At 47.3% G+C, this 21,782-nt stretch overlaps 1 protein-coding gene across 5 annotated transcripts in view; it reads left to right on the top strand.

Moving 5' to 3' along the window:
- TPST1 (tyrosylprotein sulfotransferase 1) overlaps positions 1-20,738 on the top strand; it is a 104,271-nt gene extending 83,533 nt beyond the window's left edge. For 2 of the 5 annotated variants that reach the window (XR_012897145.1, XR_012897143.1), the window contains exons 5-7: positions 8,754-8,807; positions 18,674-18,721; positions 20,183-20,738. Coding sequence is in view for 2 of the 5 variants with exons in the window: in XM_075905093.1 (XP_075761208.1) it covers positions 18,674-18,691 (18 nt within the window). In the remaining 3 variants the exon portion in view is untranslated. Of the gene's footprint in view, positions 1-8,753; positions 8,813-18,673; positions 18,722-20,182 lie in introns of all 5 variants that reach the window. The other 3 variants (XM_075905093.1, XM_075905090.1, XR_012897144.1) reach the window with 2 other exon arrangements.
- Positions 20,739-21,782: the final 1,044 nt, after the last annotated feature.

Genomic DNA, 21,782 nt, shown 5'->3' with positions numbered 1-21,782 from the left:
CCTGATCTTGTTGTGTGTCTGGTATGGAATATAGTACACCACGTCCAACAAGAGAGGAGTCCAAGACAAGGTGCCAGACAAAAACATTCCTGGAATCCTGGGAAACTGCAGATCTGACCTTTGCTGTTCAGGCCAAATGTCATTTGGAATACCCAAAATTTCATTTGGAGGTATTATTATTGGTAGTAAGGACACTTAATCTGCTAACTGTTGCCTTGTTCTAAATCAGGTATAGAGCAGATAGTGTTTTGGCACACTTCAGTAAAGCAATTCAGTCATGGGCAGTAAAGATAGGTTATCTTATCAATTACTAAGAACTGTGAACTAGTAAATATATTTCACAACTTTAATTGTAATTCAAAATGGGACACAGTATTAAGATGATTTATTCTCATAATCTATTGAATTCAGGGCATTTCGTTGACCTTGTAGTGCAATAAAAAATGGTTTTTTGGGGGGAGGGGGGAATTATCTGCCCCAAGTATTCAGGTATGTAGTAGTAATATATACTATATATAATATAGTTAGTTATTAAACTCTTATAATAATAATGAGGTGCTTATACATGGCATGGTCCTTCCCCAAAGGATATTGAAGAATAGTTAGAACAGCAGCCATGTCAGCAGTAATAACTAGAGAAGGTGTTTCCTTGTAGTTTCACTACAGATTTGAGATTCTTCAGACCTAAACTACCAAGAAAATCCCTGGTCGAGAGTTGGTATCAGTAGAACTCTAACAAAAGTTTTCCACCTGTATGTGCAGCATCTCAAACTCTGGGTGCTGTTGATATGTATCATTACTGGCCTTCTGCTAACAATTCAGTGACCTTCACTTTAATCAAAGAGAAAGCAGGACTTAATTCTTAGAATTCAATTAGATTAATACATAGATGTCTTGTAACTACAAACAAGTTTTAAAGAACTAAGAAATATAAATAGACCATCACATAGATATATTTTTCAAATTCTATATTGAAGAATTACTGTAGAATAAATTTGTGTGCTATAAAACTATCAACCACATTTTTAATTGCTTTTAATATGGTGACTCTAATGACAAAAAAAGAAAAAATGCATTTCATTGTGCCTTGTTCTAGTCTGTTCATCTGCATAAAACATCATGCAGATTGCCTTGCCCAGGAGCAAAAACATGGTCACTCACCCATACCATGAAGATAGTAAAATACATTCTTCTTCGAGTGATTGCCCATGTCCATTCCATGTAGGTGTGTGCGCATAATGTGCACACCTTGTTGAAAATATTACCCTGAGCAGTACCCATTGGGCCAGCAAGGGAGCCCCCTGGAGTGGTGCCAGTATACTGGCCAATATATGCTCCTGTTGGCTCTCCACCCCCTTCGGTTCCTTCTTACCACCTGTGATGGTTGTTGGAACATGCTCTTGCTCTCGCCTAGCAAGAGCCCTGTAGCAGTAACTCGTTTCTAAAGTTCTTTGTTCTAGGTTTCAACAGTTACAGTTCTTATCAGTTCTCTAAGTAGTTGCTAAGTGATGTGTTCTAGTACTAAGGACCCACCCTGGTCCTTGCTCCGTGTGCCCGGTGGGTGCGGCGGGGCATGCACGGCTCGGCCCGGCCCTCAGGTCTTCAAATCCTGTGAAAAGTGCCAGAGGCCTGTGCCCTATAGTGACCCATGCTCTGCTTGCCTTAAGTGCTTGGGAGAGGCTCACTTGTCCGAGGCCTGTAAAATGTGTAAGGTGTTTCAACCACAAACAAAGCGGGAAAGAGTTGCGCCTGAAAATCATTCTAATGGAGGTGGCTTTACATCCAGCACCATCATCGTACCCAGCACAGGCCTTGGTGCGGGAGGCCATCAGGCCACTTGCGCACCTCCCTGGCACCGTGTAGACCTCGGCACTGTTCCCAGTCCCTGGTACCTCAGAAGAAAAGGAGGTCTTGCAGGGGTAGGTTGCCTCCACAGCATGTACCCTCCATGCGCCCTCAAGTGGGGCACGCGGCACCATCAGGCACTGAGCCTTCTTGGTTGGGCAAGCAACCAAGTCAACACAGGGATGCCAGCCCTAGGACTTCCCAGAGCTCTCGACTCTGGAGGCTTTTGAGGCAGCCATGGATCTGATTGAGCTGTCCCCCTTTCCGATCCTGGCACTGACCTTGGGAAAGGATCGGGACCCCGGGCAGCACTGAGCAGAGCCTAGGTACCTAAGCACCGGATCCTAAGAAGCACTGCTCCGCTACAGTCACCTCTCATGCTGCTCCGGGCCCGACTGCAGCACCGCCGACAGGGCCGGCACTGACAGCGATTTCCAGGGCTCGCCGAACTGCAGCGAGCCCCGCTCGCCAGCCGCGCTATCCGGTGATCTGTGCATGCACAGATCACCTGAACCCGGCTCTTCCGGGTTGCAATCTACTCGCCACGGGCAAGTAGATTGTATTATTTGTCGAGCCCTGGCGATTTCAGCCCCAGCCTGTGCCTCGGCACCAGACTGGACACCAAGGCAGGGGTCTCAACTGGCGCCGAGCGCAGCACCAGCCGCCATGAACCGTCAGCCCCATTCAGGGCTTCCCGGGCCTGGCCATGCTCCCGCCTCCTCCCTGCTGGCACTGGGGTAAACCGGAATCGATGGTTCGGCACGCCCCATCAGCCAGATCACCAGCTGCATCTCCCTCCGCCCCACCATGATCAGCATCGGCGTAGTCAACCGACACGGAGGTGGAGTCCACGTGATCGTCCAGGGGATCAGGTCCCAGTACCGGTCCCACTTCCACTGATCATGGCACTGGAGTTCCTCCTCTCAGCAGCAGCCGCATCAATAGACGCAGCCAGTCCCGGTATTGGTGATACAGCAGTCCTAGCTCCCCTCCAGGCCCATCTCAATGGCCATTTTGGACCCCATGGGCCTACCACCAGAGCCAGGGCATTGGCCCCTCTAGGCTGGAGTCGGTCCTCGCTGGGTCCGGGGCTCCCCCTTCGATGACCCCCGCTGACCCAGTCACCCACATCAGGGCAGTCACTTCCCCCAGGACAAACCTCCCTATGGCCCTAGGAGACTGAGGGCCAGGAGCTTCAGCCACCCACAGGGCCCTCACCAGCGGCCTCTCAGGCCCTCTCACCAGCTGAGGCCCCTGCGGAGTTCTTCCTCTCCTGACGAGGCCATGGGTGACACTCTCCCTTCCATGGACTTGAGGGCACACCAGAACCTTCTTTGATGCCTGGCCCAGAGCCTGGGGATCCAGGCTGTGAGGGTGTTGGAGGACTCCAACCCGACTCTCGACATGTTACAATCTGATAATCCCACCAGAGTGGCCTCCCCATTAATAAAAGGGTGGCCAAAATATCTAAGTTCCTTTGGCCTCTATCCCACCGATGGAGAAGAGGGCCGAGTGTCAGTACTTCGTGTCCCAGGAGGGGAACGAATATCTCTTCTCCCATCCGCTTCCAGGGTCCCTAGTGGTCCAGGCGGTGAATCAAAGGGAGAGGCATGGACAACCAGGAGCTACCCCCCAAAATAGGGATGCCAAAAAAATGGACTTGCTAGGCAGGAAGGCCTATGCATCAGGAGGCCTATCAGCAGGTTCTGCTGTCTCGCTATGCCCTATAGCACCTGGGCCTCCATGGATAAGTTCACCAAGCTACTCCCCAGGAACTCTTGGCCTGAGTGTAGAGCCCTCTTGGAGGAAGGCAGGGCAATCTTTAGGGCCGCGCTCCAGGATGCCCTCGATGCAGCTGACACGGCTGCGTGTTCCATGGCTATGGGCTGGTTATGCACTGCAGTTCCTGGTTGCAGGGATGCGGGGTGTCCTTTGAACTACAGAACACCATACAGGACCTCCCCTTTTAGGGCCCCTCCTTATTCTCTGAGCAGACGGACCAACATCTGCAAACGGCTTCAAAGATACCCAGGCCACCTTAAAGCCCTGGGGTATTCACACCTCAGCAACCCAGAGGCGCTTCTTCTCCGGCAGGAATGTCCCTACATCTTCCCAGCAGGGCGCACGCCCTGACTTCTGTAGCTGTAACAGGAACAGCAATGGGAGGAATGGCAGACACCATTCCTGGCCTACCAGCCTACTAGCCTCGTCCCTCCCCTTCCAGAACCGTCTAGTCCCTTTCCATCGCACCTGGGAATCCATCACTTCGGCCCGTTGGATCCTAGAAATGGTGGAAAGGGAGTATGACCTTCTGTTCTCCCCCTCCCTCCCATTCCCCTGCGTTGTCCCTCTTCAGGGATCCCTCTTATGAGCTTCTCCTGCGGGCGGAGATGCTTCATCCTCTTACCCTTGGGGCTGCAGAGATGGTTCCCCTGGGATGTTGGGCAGGAGCTTCTATTCCCGATATTTCCTGGTCCCCAATGCCAAGGGTGGGCTCCATCCCATCCTGGACCTCGGAGATTTCAATGCCTCCGTTGTCAAGAAGAAATTCAAGATGGTGACTCTGCATCCATCATTCCTTCCCTTGCTCCCAGAGACTGGTACATTGCCCTCGATCTAAAAGAAGTGTATTTTCACATTTCTATTGTGCCCCGCCACTGTGGATTCCTCTGTTTTATGGCGGGCAGGGACCACTATCAGTTTACAGTCCTCCCCTCTGGGCTTTCCATGGCCCCCTGGGTCTTCACTAAGTGCATGGCCGTCGTCGTCGCCGCTCTCAGAAAATGAGTCATCCAAGTGTTTCCATACCTGCGGGGATGCTCTGCCAACCAGCCCACATCACTCTGGTTCAAGAACTTTCAGGAGTTGGTCTGCTTCTGAATGTGCCCAAATTGACTCTGGTGCCTACTCCAGTAATAGTTTGTGGGTGTCAATCTGGTCTTCTCGACAGCCAAGGCCTCCTTCCACAGATCCTGCTTCCTGGTAATCAAGTCAGCTGTCCGGGACATTCAGACGTTCCCAATAACCATGGCCAGGGCCTGCATGTGCCTTCTGGGCCTAATGGCCATGTGCACCTACGTTTTACAGCACACCAGGCTCCGCATGCGCCCACTGCAGATGTGGCTGCTGAAGACTCACAACCTGTCCTTTCGTGCCTGGGACAGAGTGGTGACAGTTCTTCCCCCCCCCCCCCCCCCCCGTCCTTTGCTCCCTGGACTAGTGGACCCGGGAGGAGAAGGTTTGTGCCAGAATACCGTTCTCCAGGCTATTACCGATCCTCTGGCTCGTGACGGACGTGTCAGACACCGGTTGGGGGGGGGCCATCTTGGAGACATGCAGACGCAAGTTATGTGGTCAAGGGATGATCTCTCCCTGCAAATCAATGTCAGGGAGCTGTGAGTGGTCCGCCTCGCCTGTGTGGCCTTCCTCCCCTGGCTCGGGGCAAATCCGTCCTCCTCCTGTCCGACAACACGCCGGCGGTTTCGTACATCAGCAGGCAGGGTGGGGCCCGCTCTCCTCACGTGTATCAGGAGGCCCTTCACCTGTGGGACCTCTGCACTGGGGGCAGGTATCCACCCGATTCCCTCCTATCTCCCAGGCCCCCAGAACACTCTGGCCAACCAGCTGAGCAGGTCCTTCTCTGGCCACAGGTGGGCCCTCGGGGGATGTAGCCCTGGACATCTTCCGCAGGTAGAGGTTTCCCCGTCTGGACCTGTTCACCATATGCCAGAACAGGAAGTACTCAGGGTTCTGTTCGCTCATGGGTCTGGGAAGGGGCTCTCTGGGACATGGGTTTCTAATTCCCTGGCCCGAGGGGCTGTTGTTGTTCGAGATGTGCTGCTCGTGTCCATTCCAAATCCCACCCTCCACCCCTTCCTCCAAGTAGTCCGGTAAGAAGGAACCGAGGGGGTGGAGGGTCAGCAGTGGTATATATTGGCCAGCATAGCAGCGTCACTCCAAGGGGGTCTCTGCTGGCCTAACAGGTACTGCTAAGGAAAGAATTTCTGACGCTGCATGGAATAGATACGAGCAACATACCTCATCACTGTTGTTCTTGGAGATAAGAAACCGTTCTGTACTGATATTTACTTGCCTGTAACAAAACCACCCCCCAAAGAATCCTCCCTGGGGAGGGGGATTTTTACCAGGTTAAATTAAAAGCAAAAAGAAGTGATCGTGTGTGTAGGAATGCACACAACTTTTAGGCTCAGTCCTGCAGTCCTTAGCTAAAGAAATTCCCAATAATAGTTACATGAGTAAAGGCTAAATGGTAGGACCTCTGTAACTGGCAGCACTTCTGGTGGTGTATAAATACTGTGTATGAAGTGCTTGAAATGCCAAAGACTATCCATGTTTGTCGTTGTGGGTTTTTTAAAGGATTGTTTGTGAAAAGTTAATTAGGCCAATCCAAAGTTTAAATTGCAAATGATCTAATGTTAATGTGAGTCTGCTCTATGGAACCAGGGAGAGAGCCCTGGATGGAGAGGAGATGAATTGATGGAGTAGAAGGGCTGAACTGAATGGAGTAGAAGTTGATGAGGCGGGCACCTGAACTGAATGAAGAGAGCTGAACTGATAGAATGGGTGCTAGGAGAAGCAACCTTATAGTAGGGCTGGGAACAGGGTTAATTGCTGCAGTTGGGGCTAGCATGTTTGAGGCCAAAAACTCCTGCAGCAGGGGCCAGTACATTTGGCAGAATGGGGCAACATTACTTGTCATGCCCCCCACGAAATAGTTCAACAATCAAAAGACAGGACTATGTAGCACTTTAAAGACTAACAAGATGGTTTATTAGATGATGAGCTTTCGAGGGACAGACCCACTTCCTCAGATCAAATAGTGGAAGAAAATTGGCACAACCATATATGCCAAAGGGATACAATAAAAAAAAAGTGAACACATATAAAATTGACAAATCAGATTTTAGAACAGAGGGGAGTGAGGGGGGGAGGTTAGTGTCTATGAGATGATATTAAGGGTGATAATTGGGGAAGCTATCTTTGTAATGGGTAAGGTAGTTAGCATCTTTGTTAAGGCCCATTCGTAAAGTGTCAAATTCATGCTTAAATGAATTTCAAGACAGACTTTCAAGACAGACTGAAAAAGCAATATCATCTCTCTCTCTTTCTCTCTCTCTCTCTATATATATATATTAAAAAAAAATTCCTGCAGAATGAGAGATTGACATCATGCTTCACTCGGTGACCTGCAGCCCCTCCCTCTGCCCTCAGCGGTGTGGCCTCCACCGAACTCTGGGGAGCCGCAAACCACGTGGCCTGCCCTTCCCCCGTGCTTGGGGGGAGCCGGAGGAGCCACAAGCCATGAGGCGTCCCCATTCCCTTCCCCTGTGCTCTGGAGCTGAGGGTGGCCAGGAGCTGCGCAGTCTCCAGCTGGGCCTGCCATGCCAGGGCTTCGGCCCAGCCCAACCCCCTGGTGGCTGGGGGAGAGAGCCGGGTGTGCTGGGGCCAGGCCTCAACTCAGCCTGGCCCAGCCCCCTGGCAGTTGGGGGTAGAGAGCTGAGGCTGCTAAGGCTGGTAGGGAGAGAGGGGGAGAGCCAGGGCTGGCATGGTCTTGGCCCTGCCCGACGGCGAGCAGGGAGAGCTGGGGTTGGCCTAACCCAACGGCTGGGGGGAGGACCAGGGCTGCCACGCCTGTGGCCAGGGGAAGAGCTGAGGCTGCCTAACCCTAGAGAGTGGGGGGTTGGTGAGAATAGTTAGCGCAGCCCCCTACTCTTTTTCTTAAAAAAACCTTGCATCATGAGTCTTTTTATTTCTTGGGGTTAGCAGTACTACAAAACTGGTGGTTCCAAGAACCTGCCAGCCATGCTGAATTGCATGTGAGGGGAAGACCAGGTCATTAGGTGACTCACTAAAACACTTCCTCTTTCCCCCCTTCTCACTCTGATGCCGTAAGATGTGTATTAAAGTCTGTCAGATAAGTGGCAATTTAAGCAAGTTTGAGTAAACACTGGACACTGGTTCAGCCCACCGTGCTTATGAAATTTCATTTCTCCAGAACAACACTTCCTCTGTGATGAGTTGTGAGCCATGGGCAGGTTCTAGATGGGTCACAGTGAGCTGGCCATCCACTCCCCCAGCTGCGTTGGCTCTTATCCCATATGCTGGGCCCTGCTCTGGGCATTGCAAGCTGGCACACTGGGTTTCAGTGCCACTCGGGTGGCCCAGTGCCATTCCCATTTGGCCCAGTCATGGCAGAGGGGTTGCTGAGTCAGACCTGAGTGGTGCCAGATTGCAATGTAGATGGGGAGCTGGTCTCATCCTCATGTGGCAGGAGCTGCCACTGTGTGGTGAGTGTGGAACAGGTTTGCTCTCCAATGTCTCCCCCACCCAAGTCTCGTTTCTGCCCTGGGCCAGGATTAAGGTTGTGGTGCCAGGGTGTTGGGAGCTGCTGCAGGCTGTCAGTGGCCTCTCTGCAGGCAAAAAGACAAAATGCAGTTGGTGGGTGACTTTAGTAAAAGCTTTGGGAGCCAGTGCTCTAGAGATATTGCCACTCTGTGGAGTAGCAGGGCACTGGTAGTTAGGATGTACAGTGGCTACTTTGCTCTCAGTTTCCATCTTTAATAACATACTTGCTTCCTTCCTTAGGTCATTGGGAAGGTTAATGTGATGTTTGTAACCAGTTTGTGAGAAACTTTATTCATATTTTCAGTTTTGTCATGATCTCAGGATAAAAGCATAGTCACAGACTGTAATTCAGTATAAAAAGTAGAGGAACAAACTCTTTTTTTCCTTAATGATAACTTAACTATGTATGTTAAAACTAGAGATCCAGAAAAGTACACGGAAGAATTGATCACATGTGAAATTAAACGTTTTGACTTGCCACATCAGTTCAAATTTGAAAACATTGTTAATATAAAATCCAAAATTGGTTTCTTTTGTTCCAGCCAAAGAAGACAGTAGAAAGGAAGTCCCGTGCAAGATAAAATGAACATGGACCAGTAAAGTAGAATAGTTGTCTATTTCATGTTTTCAGATCATTAAACTCTTAGCTTTGGGCATCTGGAATCTTTCTGATAAACCTTCTTTGTGTGTGATCTCTAACATGGGCTTTGCTCTCTTACTGGGTGTTTGCCTGTTTTTACAGCTTGAACAGTTAGTGCTCATGCTTTGCAAGCTGTGCTTAGCTAATATACAGCCATTAAGAATCTGACACCACTCAGCTAAATATGCTGTTGCTTCATAGTTTTGTTCAGCTCTCGACTGCTGGCTAAAGTGTCTATGCAGCTAAAGGCGAAAAATTATTTATAAATGCCTGACTTTTTAGCAGTAGTAATATAGCAAACTGAGTTGAAGAAGTATGCAGTGGTTATTTCATAGAACTAAATGATGGCAAAGGCTAATTAAGCTACAGTGCTGCATGTGTAGTTGCAATATGTGTACAACGTGCACAATTGTGTCGAAAGTAGTAAACATCTGTGTGTTTGAATTTCTGAATAGTAGAAGTTAAGCTATTTTAAAATACTTCATAGAGCACAGTAAATAGAGCCTAAATTGGCATGTTTCCTAAAGCCTATAATATCAGTTATTTAAATATAAATAATTCCTCTTTTTAAAAAATTGACCTGTGCAAAGTCAGCAGAATTTGGTTTTCAACCTGGCCCAACTGTCTAAGTTCCAAATGAGATGGTTAAGTAGTATTCAAAATGGAATTCTTCTAATTCATACAGTAACACTTACATCTGCTTAATTAAAAGGTAATAGTTCTTTTCTCCAAAAAGAAAAAAACCTATCAACTGAAGTCATAAAAAAAATTGAGAGATGAGGTGGATGAGGTAATATCTGAAACTTCTAGCATTTACGGCTAGAAGGGACCATCATGGTCACCTCCTGCACATAACAGTACGATGACCATATATTCGGAACCAAAAATCGGGACACATTAGCCACACCATCTAAGCTTAGGCCACACCCGCCTACCAGGGGAAGTCCAGCCCCGAGGGTAGTACTTCTGGGGGTCAAGATGGACACATGACTGGAAGTAAATGGCTGTCACATGACCCCTCTAATAAGTTCTACCACAATCCTCTACCAATAGGGATGGGTTTGGGCCCCAAAGAATCCCCCCTTGTGCAACTGTACTGCAATTGCATTAACCCAGGCCCCAGACCTATGGTCCCATGACACTGCAGCACCAGGGGTCCAACCTCGATTGAAGATGAGATCCAGGATCTGAGACTTATTACTCTGCAGTGTAGATACAGCCCCATTTGATTCAGGGCCTGGGAGTCATCCAAAATAATGTGTACCAGTTGCAATTAATTGGTAATTGGAGGGGGTTGGAGCAGCTCCCCACCTGCTGTGGGCAGAGGGCTGCCCCAACCCTCTGGAGGGCCCGTTGTAGACGGGTTACTCTGATCTGGAGCAGCCCCTGTCTGTGGGGGACCTCAGCGTCCTGCAGGCAAGGATTATGCCAGTGTGCAGAACACTGCACTAACCCTCACCACCACTGCTTGCAAGGTACATTGCCCATGGAGATCCATGGGGCTGGGCTATTTTATATGTAAAGCGACTGAGAAGTGTATATGCCAATACCATGATTGCAATGCCTATATGATGTAAATAATGCCAAATAATAATTGCCAAATAAGACTACTTCCGAACCTGCTTACAAAGGACCTGATCGAATTTAAACTTTAAGCTAGGATTGGACCAAAAGCAATCTGTGGACATTACCTCAGAAGATCCAATTACCATTTAGTTACTCTTTAAAAATATAAGGGACTAGTCAGTCAAAACTGCACTGCCTGGTAGAGGCAATCTTTGAAGAAAATTGGAGAGACTTCGTCTAACAAAAGCGCTTTCTCTCATTGGACATGGGGGCTTTAGCACAGGTTTCACTGTGTGTCAGAATAACCCAGAAATACTTTGTCACAGCTAACTCCGTTCAGGTCTAGACAACGTGCAGCCCAAAGACAGAAGAACGAATCCCTTGAAAGTGGAAGTCAAAACATCTCTTCTCTTCACAGATCAAACAAAGGGCTTGTTTATCCGCCCCCCCCACCCCCTTCCCCCTCCCACACACACGTGTCATGACAACCCTCCCTGGAGAGCAGTGGTCTCCAACCATTTTACACCCAAGATCACTTTTTAAATGTCAGGACAAGCCAAGATCTACCCCATCTCTTCCCCAAGACCCCACCCCTTCCTTGAGGCCCCACCTTCTCTATTCCCCTCCTCTCCATCACTTGCTGTCCCCAGCCCTTTCTTACTCTCACTGGCTACGTCTAGACTGGCATGATTTTGTGTGAATGCATTTAACGGAAAAGTTTTTCCGTTAAAAGCATTTGCGGAAAAGAGCGTCTAGATTGGCACAGACACTTTTCCGCAAAAGCACTTTTTGCGGAAAAGCGTCCGTGCCAATTTAGACGTGGTTTTGCGCAAGAAAGCCCCGATTGCCATTTTCACGATTGGGGCTTTTTTGCGCAAAACAATACCGCGTTGTCTACACTGGCCCTCTTGTGCAAAAGAATTTGCACAAGAGGGCTTTTGCCCGAACGGGAGCGGCACAGTATTTCCGCAAGAACACTGACAATCTTACATGAGACAGACAGTGTTTTTGTGCAAATTCAAGCGGCCAGCGTAGACAGCTGGCAAGTTTTTCCACAAAAGCATTCGCTTTTCCGTTAAAAGCATTTGCGGAAAAGAGCATTTAGATTGGCATGGACGCTTTTCCGCAAAAGCACTTTTTGCGGAAAAGTATCCGTGCCAATCTAGATGCACTTTTGCGCAAAAAAGCCCCGATCGCCATTTTCGCTATCGGGGCTTTTTTGCGCAAAACAGTTTTTAGCTGTCTACGCTGGCCCTTTTGCACAAAAGCTTTTGCGCAAAAGGACTTTTGCCTCAATGGGAGCAGCACAGGACTTCCGCAAGAAGCACTGATTTCTTACATGAGCTCTTCAGTGTTCTTGCGGAAATTCAAGCAGCCAGTGTAGACAGCTGGCAAGTTTTTCCGCAAAAGCAGCTGCTTTTGTGGAAAAACTTGCCAGTCTAGACACAGCCAACATGTTTCTGTGTTGTCTTTATTTATGAGGGGCAGGGAACCTGTTTTGAGTCAGAGGGTCACTGGCCCACAGAAAAGTCAGTCGGGGCCACATAAGGGAGATGCAAAAAACCAACCTCACCCCCCTGGCGCACTAGCCACAGGCGAGATTAACTCTTCTGGGTTCCAGGGTTAGTGGAATTTGTGGGCCCCTCTACAGTCTGAGGTGGGGCCAAAAATGAGGGATCCAATGTGTGGAACAGGGCTGCCAGTGAGTGGGATAGGGATGGGGTGCAGAATCTTGGTGGAAAATAGGGTACAGGAGCAAGCTGGGGGTAGGTGTCTGGCCAGGAGGAAGGGGGTAGTAGCAGGGTTCTAGTGAGGGCTGGGGCAGGGTACTTGTGGGGGGGGGTCTGGCCAGGGGGAGGGGACAGGGACAGTTCGGGCCAGTACTTGGGGATCCTACAGCTGCCTGCCAGGTCCAGGTTTCAGGAAGAAACACGGGCTGTTCCCCCAGACAGCCAGCGCACTTTCTGAAACGCCAGGCCTGTCGCGTGCCTGCGATTTCCTTCCCCCGCTGCCTTTCTGTAGGGGGGCGGGGGCGAGAGGAGGAGTCCTGGGACTGCGCACCAGCTCCAGTTGCTCAGGAAGTGCGCATTCTGCTATTCTGCTCTCCTGGCGCAGTCCTGGGACTTCTATTTCCCATTCCCAGAGTGACATGGTGATTTCACCGCTGTGGCAACAGATCCAATCTCTGCGGGCTCTTGTGGAGCAGCAGGAAACTGTGGGCAATCTCTTGGGGCGATTCTCAAACTTTTTGGCCCATGGACCACATGGTTTAATGTAAACCTTTCTATTAGCAACGGGTGGGCCACAGAAACTCACTGATAATTACATCCAAGCCATTTTGCTAGTGCTGCAGCTAGGAAGAACAGTTTAATTTAAATTATTAAATGGATTAAGCATTTGATCTCTCATGTTAGTTTATCAAACTTAATTTTAAATAAAGTAAAATATTAATTTATTTCCAACACAAAATGTTTCAATGTCGTCTTTCTTTATGGCAGGATCAGGGGCTACTGGCCCACACAAAAAAATCAGTTGGGGACCACACAAATGAGATGCAAACAAACCTTCTCCAAAACCCCCCAACCCTCACTGATGTGGCCCCCAACTGAGACACCTCGCTCCTCTGTGCTCTAGTGCCATGGGGCGAGGGAAAGGGACAGGGAGGACTGAGGTCAGGGTTTCCCATAGGCCAGATTTACTTTTCCAGGTTTCTGGAGTTAGTGGATTTTATGGACCCCCTTAGGCTCTGGGATAGGGGTTCAGGGAGGGCTGCCAGTGAGTGGGATAGGGATTGGGTACAGGCTCTGGGAGGGAGGTCAGGTGCAGAAGGAGGAGAGATTGCCAGGTCTGGGTGGGAGGTAGGATGCAGAAGCAGGCTGGGAGCATGATGTCTGGCCAGGTGGAGGGAGCAGGAATAAGGGAGAGGGCAGGAGCAATGGTGGATGCAGAAGCAGGGTGGGGTAGGTGTCTGGGTAGAGGGTAGGGTGCCCAGACAAGGGAAGGTTCAGGAGCAGGCTGGGGATAGGGTGTCTGGTTAGGAGGGAGGGTGCAAGAGCTAGCTGGGGGTGCAGGGTCGGCAGGGGGAGGGGAGTGAGTGAGGAGGATTGGGGTTCAAGGGTCTGGGCATGAGGGGGGCACTTACCTGGCTTTGCAACCTTTGCAGCGGGGAAAGCTTCTGGACAATGCACTGCTATTCCCTCACGGGGGTGGGGAGGGAGCTCAGCCCCCCATGCACCAAGGACACCACACTGCCACGGGGCTGCAGCATCACCTCCAGCTTCCTGCGTGGAGGGTGCGCGGAGGGGGAAAGAGCCCTGACCCCACCAGACCTGGCTCACTGCAGACAGTGGCAGCCCGAGTGCTTCTGTGCGCTGCTGTTTCCTGGGAGTGGGGAGAGAGAGCAACAGTGCACGGAGCACACCTGCCGAGCCCGACCCGCAGCGCCCCAGCCGGGCTCTGTGCGGCCGCTGCTGGGGCTCACATGGTAGCGGTGGTCACTGGAACAACGAATAAGCAGCTGCCTGCACATGGGAGGAGGCAGTGGGGCTGGACCAGGACCCCACATGGCAGAGGCAGTCCCACAGGGGAGGGAGGGGGCCATGTGGCGTGCAGTGATGGGGTAGGAGGGGGCGGGAGCTCACCAGACAGCATGCTGGAATGCGGAGAATGCTCCAGACCGCACATCACCAGAAGCCACCCCAGCTGCCCGCCGGCAAAGCGCAAAGGCAGGAAGCCACCTACATGCTCTGTGGGGGGGAGGGGGGGGGCCGGACTGTTGCTGCTGCGCCACACAAAGGGGTGAGTTTCTGCGATCTCTGCCGGCCAAGGGAAGGGAAATGGCGATTCACCGAGTCATTTCTAGCTTGCTGCTTCTCTGCAAGTCACGTGCGGCCGGCCTTTTCTGGACACGGTAGTACTTGATGGGGACACCAGGACACAGTATTTAAATTTGGGACAGACTGAAAAATCTGGGACTCATGGTCAGCGTACATAACAGGCCCCAGAACGTGAATCATCTATTCCTGCAACAGGCCCATGACCTCTGGCTAAGTTACTGAAGTCCCCAAATCATGATTTCAAGATTTCAGTTTCAGAGAATCCACCATTTACTCCAGATCAAACCAGTCAGTGACCGTGCCCCATGCTGCAAAAGGAAGCCAAACAAAAACAAAACAGATGGGGTGTCTGCTACATACTTGGCCTTTATATGGATTGCTTCAGAGAGAAAAAAATCAGCTGCGACCTCCTTAAAATTCTCCCTGATCTCTCCACTGTGGAGAGGACATCTGTACAATCTCTAAAATCCAACTGCTAAATAAGGATCAAACTAGCAGACAAAGGGGATGCCACTGTAGTTCTCAGCAGTGATGATTACATCAGTTATGGCTACCCTTGGACTATCCCAAGAAATAACTGCCCTCATGCATGTTGCAAGTCATATGCTTGACCTGGTCTTTTGGACTAAGGATACTAGAGTTCTTGGGATAAGGGATGTAGTTCTACTCCCTTTGTCATGTACTGATCACTACCTGGTCAAGTTTAGACTATCTGCTGACCTTCTCCGCAGAGGCGTGGGACTGATTAAGATGGTCCGCCCTTGGAGGCTCATGGATCAGAAGGGTTTCCTGAGGTCCCTGAGGGATTATTCAGCAGTTATGGCAAATGGTCCTGTCAATGCCCTAGTCAATATATGGAATGTCAAGGTAGCCTGGGTGGTTGACATGATTGCTCTTAAGCACCCTCTTCGGGCTAGTTGAGCCAAGTTTGCTCCCTGGTTTTCTGGGGAGTTGATGGCAGCAAAATGTCCTATGCAATAACTAGAACTGGGCGGTGAGTGGCTGGCCAATTCCTGCCCTCCACCCCCCACACCATAAACATACCCCCGGCACAACCTCTCAAAAAGCCCGCACCCAAATATACCCCGCGATTTTTTCTTTTTGAGTTAAAAAAAATCTTGTATACCCTGCACACGAGTATAACCCACGGGGTATACAAGGCTGTGCTGGGGGTATGTTTATAGTGTGGGGGGCGGGGGGTGGAGGGCGGGAATTGGCCAGCCACTCACCACCCGGTTCTAGTTATTGCATAGAACATTTTGCTGCCATCAACTCCCCAGAAAACCAGGGAGCAAACTTGGCTCAACTGGCCCGAAGAGGGTGAATGTTGTCTGCCTATTCACCAATATCCCCCACCATGGGTGCCTCAAATATCTACTATTTCAATGTTGCCCATTGTCTGTCTACCTTAAACACATTGCTAACCTCATCCTTTTCATCTTCACTCTTAACAACTTTACATACAACAACCAACTACTTGCCCAAACCCTTGGAACAGCCATGGATACAAAGGTAGTGTGCCAGTATGCCAGCCTCTTCTTGGGCTAACTTAAGGAAGAATTTCTAGAATGATGTGAAACGAAACCAGTGATATATGAGATACATCAATGATATTTTCATCCTCCGGAGAGGCAACCTAAATGCCCTCATAGATTTCCACCACAATTTCCAGCAACACCCAACCATCAGACTCTCTCTAGAACTCACCCACACCAGCATCAACTTCCTGGACACCACCACCAGCTTCAACAGTATATCCCTAAAGATAATTACATACAAGAAACCTCCACAGATCAAGCAACCACCCACCAAAAGTATCTGTTACCTATTGCAAGGTGCTCAAGTGCTCCATGCTCCAAGGAGAAAGTCCTAGAGACACAACTTAACACACTTTAAAACTGCGTTCACCAAACAAGGACACTCCACCAAAGAAGCATCTTCCGACAGGCCCCCTTCATTCCCCGAGAGCAATTGCTTCAATAAAGAAAAAAACTCTTTACTCAGCATCACAAATTGTCACCTACTACCCAAACTGGAATGCATATGGCAGGGGTGGGGAACCTTTTTTGGGTTGGGGGCCACTAACCCATAAAAAAATCAGTTGGGGGCCACACACAAGTGAGAAGCAAAAATAAATAAATACATTTTAAAAACCCCACCCTCACTGATGTGGCTGTAGGAGAAAGAAAGCTTGAAGCATGGGCCGTGTGCCTGAACCGAAGTCTCTGAGTAACAGACAGGCAGTGAGAAAAGCAGATGTTTGCCTGCCAGTGTCTTGTAGCACTAGAACTGTTAGCACTAATAAAAGCACATGAAATATGTAAATACCTTCCATCAGGACACCGAGCTGAGTACATCATCAAATAGTTTGAAACAAGTGAAAGCAGAACAATGGGGAGTGAATGCTTTGGAGGAAAGTACAAGGGGAGGTAGCAAATGTGTCATTAATGTGTAAGATGATACATATAGTGGGTATCATAAATAGTTTCTCTGTCAGTAAATGTTGGGGGACCTCAACTTGCCCCCTAGGCCAGCCAAAGAGTTAATAGTGAAATCCATACAAATGATTGAGCCGTGTCCATTGTCATGGGTACAAATGCATAGGGGCTCGGCGGCCATCTGGCTACCGATGACTATTACTGTACTTTGTTCGACAATAAACCTGCCTCAGGTGCCTTTGTATATTATCTGAATCCGTGGTCTTCAGAGGCTCTCGTGAAGTCCATAATGCTCGCTACCTGCAGAGCTGGCGTAATGTACTGAGGGAGCTCACAAAAACACACGCAGCCAAACGTTTATCATTGTCAGGATGCCACACCAATGAATCGTGAATTTACTACATTGGTGACCTGAACCACTACAGTGGCCCCCAACTAAGGAGGACACTCCCTACATTCCCCTCACACACCAGAGCCTCGGAGGGCCCAGCCTAGTAGATTTTGTGTGCTCCAGTCCCATGGTAGGGTGACTGGAGTGCCAGCACAGGCTCCCCAAAGCTGGGAGGGGGGGCCCTACGCCTCAGGGGCTGGATCCAGGCAAGCTGGGGGCCACATCCAGCCCTTGGGCCTGAGGTTCCCCACCCTGGCATATAGGACAGCAGCAAAGAATTAAAACCCATACTTGGTGGTGACCACATCCTGAAAAAAAATACTGAACCACTCTTCTGGCCTTCAAGCAACCCCCAGCCTCACCAAGCTCCTCATCAGAAGCAGCATCCCCACAAATCAAGACATGTCAGCTTATACTGGCTGGCACCAGACACTGCCATAACAACGGTAAAACCTGCAGCCATATATCTGCCCCTACAATGATCAATACAGCCACAGTATACCTTTCAAGATCCATGGGTCATACATGTGCCTATCAAAACGTATTGCACCTCATTCATTGCCTCAAATGAATTAACTCTGATTATTATTGCCTTTTATCATTTTTTCTGTCATCCATGGCAAACACTTTTCACAAAATGATCACTCTATATCTGACTTCTCAGTCCTCATCTTTACAGGAAACTTGCATAGTACTTTCAAAAGTCAAGTCAGAGAGTTTAAATTCATCACTCAGGTAGACATAAAAAAGCATAAATCACTAGAAACTTTGATTTTATGTCTTGATACAACACTCCGTAACCCAGTATCTCTCCTCTGATTTCAGAGGTGTTAATTGCCATTTTAATTGGAATAATTTTTTGCAAAGTGTTGTCTCCTTGTGTTAACAATCTGTTTCACCTCGTGTTTAGCTGTGACATTGAGTACTATTCCCAGACCTGAAGAAGAGTTCTGTGCAGCTCAAAAGCTTATCTCTTTCACCAAGAGAAATTGGACCAATAGGTGATATTACCTGTCCACCTTGTCTCTCTCATATGATGTGACCAACACAGCTACAACTAAGATGTAAACCACTGTTTAATCAGTTAACTGGTTAAATCTTAAGTTTAACCAATTAAGTGGGATGCGGGGAGCACTCCAGCCTGGCTCAAGCAGCCTCCCTCTCCCATCCGCAGGGCTGCCACCGCCTCCCCCAACCCCATGTGGGGCTCCCAGCCCCAGTGGGGCTGGAGCAGTCCTCCCTTCATGGAGGGCTGCAGGTGGGGGGCTGCCCCTGGATGTTAGTTAACCATTACCCTATCACATCTCTAGCTATGGAAACACTAAATAAAAAAAAATTGTCATATACCAGTGGAATCAGTGTGCTTCAAAAGTGTTACGAAATAGGATTGCTGAAGTTGAAATTGCTTCTGTTAAATTCATCTTTCTACTTGATACTTTGTTCTGATGACTGAGACTGGAGTATATATAAAGAATCAAACAAGAAACTGGCACTATTAGTGATATTTTTATTTTGTAATAGAAAATAACTAATTTTGTTTTAATAGGTGGTAGCAGTTTATATTAACATATGTATGTATTTGCTTTAACAGACAGAACCAGTGGAGTAGAATATCCGATGGACTTATCTTGCACACAAGGTAGTAAAATAGAGTATCACAAAGTTATTTATCTGCTGAAATTATTTCAATTAAGCTTGTTAATAGCAATTTAAAAAAAAAATCTCACTTCATCGATTTTCAGTGGAAAATTGTATACTGCGTTTACATATTTGGGGTTTTGGTTGGGAAAAAGATGAAGGTATTCAGTCCAGATTCAAAAGTAATATATATGAGTTAGTCTGGTGTAATTCAGTATGCATAGGAGCTGAAAAAGTATAATCATTTCAGGCTTGCTATATAACCTTATATCCTCTCTGAATTTAAACCATTTCCTCTAATCTTGGAATTCTCTGCACTGTGGTATGTCCAGAAGTAGAAAAGAAGACATAAAGTTTTAAAATACAGCGGGCACTTCAGTAGATCCTCATTTTTAATTTTTGTTAAAATTAATATGCAGGTGACATTTGTACTTCCAATTAAAATGCATTTTAACAAAGTATTTTAGAATAAGCTTTTTATATTTTTAAAGACAGTTTTTTAGCTAAAGAAGGAGATGAGAAATGACAAAAAATGAAGGAAACATATGGTTTTTGCCTTTGGTGGCCCATATATCCTGAATCAGCTTCAGGAATTTAGTATTTCTTTGTCAGTGGACCAAAAATGGCTGAGCTATGGAATGCTTATTTTAGTACACATTATACACGGCTGCTGCGGGGCACTGACTCCACAAGAGCACACCCTGCCCACACACTGCTAAGACTCACACTGCTGTGTATAACATTGTTGCTAATGCTATAATAAATAATGATATTATTTTTAGGACACTCGTTTGCTTAAAATATTCCAATTGCCCATGAAAATGTAATGTCCATCCTAAATGAAATTAAGGCACCATAGTGCTATAAATAAACAAATAACATATGCTTGACCTGGTCATAGAAGGATTAAGTTGCATTATAAAGAAAGGAATTCTGTTTGGAAACATTCTTAATTTAGAAATCTATGTGGAAAACATTCATTTTAGTGTTACATTTTAAATGTTTTTATTATGTATGTCTCAGATAATTTTTTTCACAAATAATTGGCAGGGGAGCTTTAGTGCTGATTTTTTTATGTTTCAAAGCAGCAAAATCTCCTTGAAACCATCTCCAGAAGCAATTTTGCTGTCACTTTGAGATGGACTAGAAAGTTAATAATAAAATTTGCACTGTGTAGCTAAAGTGTTTATTGAAAGTATATAGAAATAAACCGCTTTCCGCTCTTTGCCTTACATATGACTTGTGATAAGATTTCATGCTTTTAAAATATCCATATTGGGTTGAAGGAAAGGTTTGAGTGGCTTGGTAATTCTAGACCAGTTGAAATGATTGCCATTCCAACTGTGAATTATTTGTATTTGTGAATATGTATAGAGTTGCAAAATGAATTTTAACAAATGAAATGAGTGCACAAATTCTAACTTTCTAAATTATTATTTTCTCTTTAACATGCCATTATAAGGACTGTCTTACCGAGATCAGTGAGGTATACCGTTCATGGCCGCCTTTTCCAGAATCTTCTCCCATTTGCCTTCTGACTGTGGTTTTTGTTTTCTTTGGGCTTATTTTGTTTTTGTTTTTGTGAGCACACTTAACCCAGTAACAATAAAAGCACTTTTCTGATATGGTCAGCACTTCACTGATGGTGATGTAGTACTATGTTACATTTAGACAACTGTTTCTACAGTTGCAAAATGAAATTAAAGCAAAATCCGGCCTCTGGTGAAACTGCTGTTTTGTCTATATCTCTGTTTACTTCCAGATCTTAATTTTAAAGGCTTTGTAAAAAATAGCTTGAAATTTAAATGTATGAAATTTTGTAAAAGTGGCTTGTGCTTGTCCTAAATGATGTTTTGGTAGAACAGTTGTGCCTGTTTCAATTTTATGGACATGTGAAAAATGGTTAAATATCTTGAATTATTTAAAAATCACTTCTGGGATGTTAATAAATTTCATGTACATTTACAGTGCAGTGATCTTTTGTATTTTATTTTTCAAAATAAATGCTTTAAATGTGATTTTTATGTTGATGAGTAATTATTTTAGCTTTTAACTTGAAGATAAGTATGCAGAAGTAAGGCATTATTGTACCATTTATGTGCATAACTGTAAAAATGAAACTTAAAGATGGAGACCCTGAAACTTGAGACATTCATGTATGTGCTTGGTATTAATATGTGACCAGTAGGAGTAGCAGATTTGCAAGATTTGATTCTGTTTTTTTGTTTGTTTTTGTGTGTGTGTGTGTGCGCGTGCGTGCACGTGTGTGTCTCTGAACTAGCTTGTTTATTGATTTAGCACACGGAATTTAAGCTAATAAGATACTAGTAGATAATTTATAAAGTAGGTTAAATAAGTTTTTTTGATCAAGATTCTTTTAATAAGCAGTATAAAACTGTGCTATAAAAATATTTGTGGAGAAATGGTCTTAGGTAAATAGGAAGAACTTGAGTAGAGACAAGTGCAAAGTACTGCATTTAGAGAGGACCAGTCAGTTTCACACATACAAAATGGGAAGTGACTGTCTAGAAAGGAATACTGCAGGAAGGGATCTGGATCATAGTGGACCATAAGGTAAATGGGTCAACAGTGTGACACTATTAAAAACAAAAGGTACGTCTACACTACAGCGCTAATTCGAACTAAGTTCGAATTAGTTAATTCGAACTAAGCTAATTCGAACTAACGCGTCTAGAACTAAAAACTAGTTCGAATTAGCGTTTTGCTAATTCGAACTAGCATGTCCACATTGAGTGGACCCTGAACAGGGCTTAAGGATGGCCGGAAGCAGTGCCAGCAGGGCATCAGAGGAGGACTTAGAGCGTGGAGCTGCTGTCTCAGGCTAGCCGAGGGCTGCGCTTAAAGGGACCCGACCCCCACCCCGGACAGACAGTTCTCAGGGGTGCCCTGCTTGAAAACCAGTCCTGGCTTGGAGTGCCCGGAGTGCCCACACTGGGCACATCACACCACTCGGCCATCAGACCGGCTGCACTTGCCACAGGCTGCCATCTGGGGAGAGGGGGCAATTGGGGGGCTGCAGGAGAGCTTCCACCCCCAGAAGC

This window comes from Pelodiscus sinensis, chromosome 21 (genome assembly GCF_049634645.1).
Source record: "Pelodiscus sinensis isolate JC-2024 chromosome 21, ASM4963464v1, whole genome shotgun sequence".
Taxonomy (NCBI): Eukaryota; Metazoa; Chordata; order Testudines; family Trionychidae; genus Pelodiscus; species Pelodiscus sinensis.
This window is presented reverse-complemented; position numbering and strand designations above follow the sequence as displayed.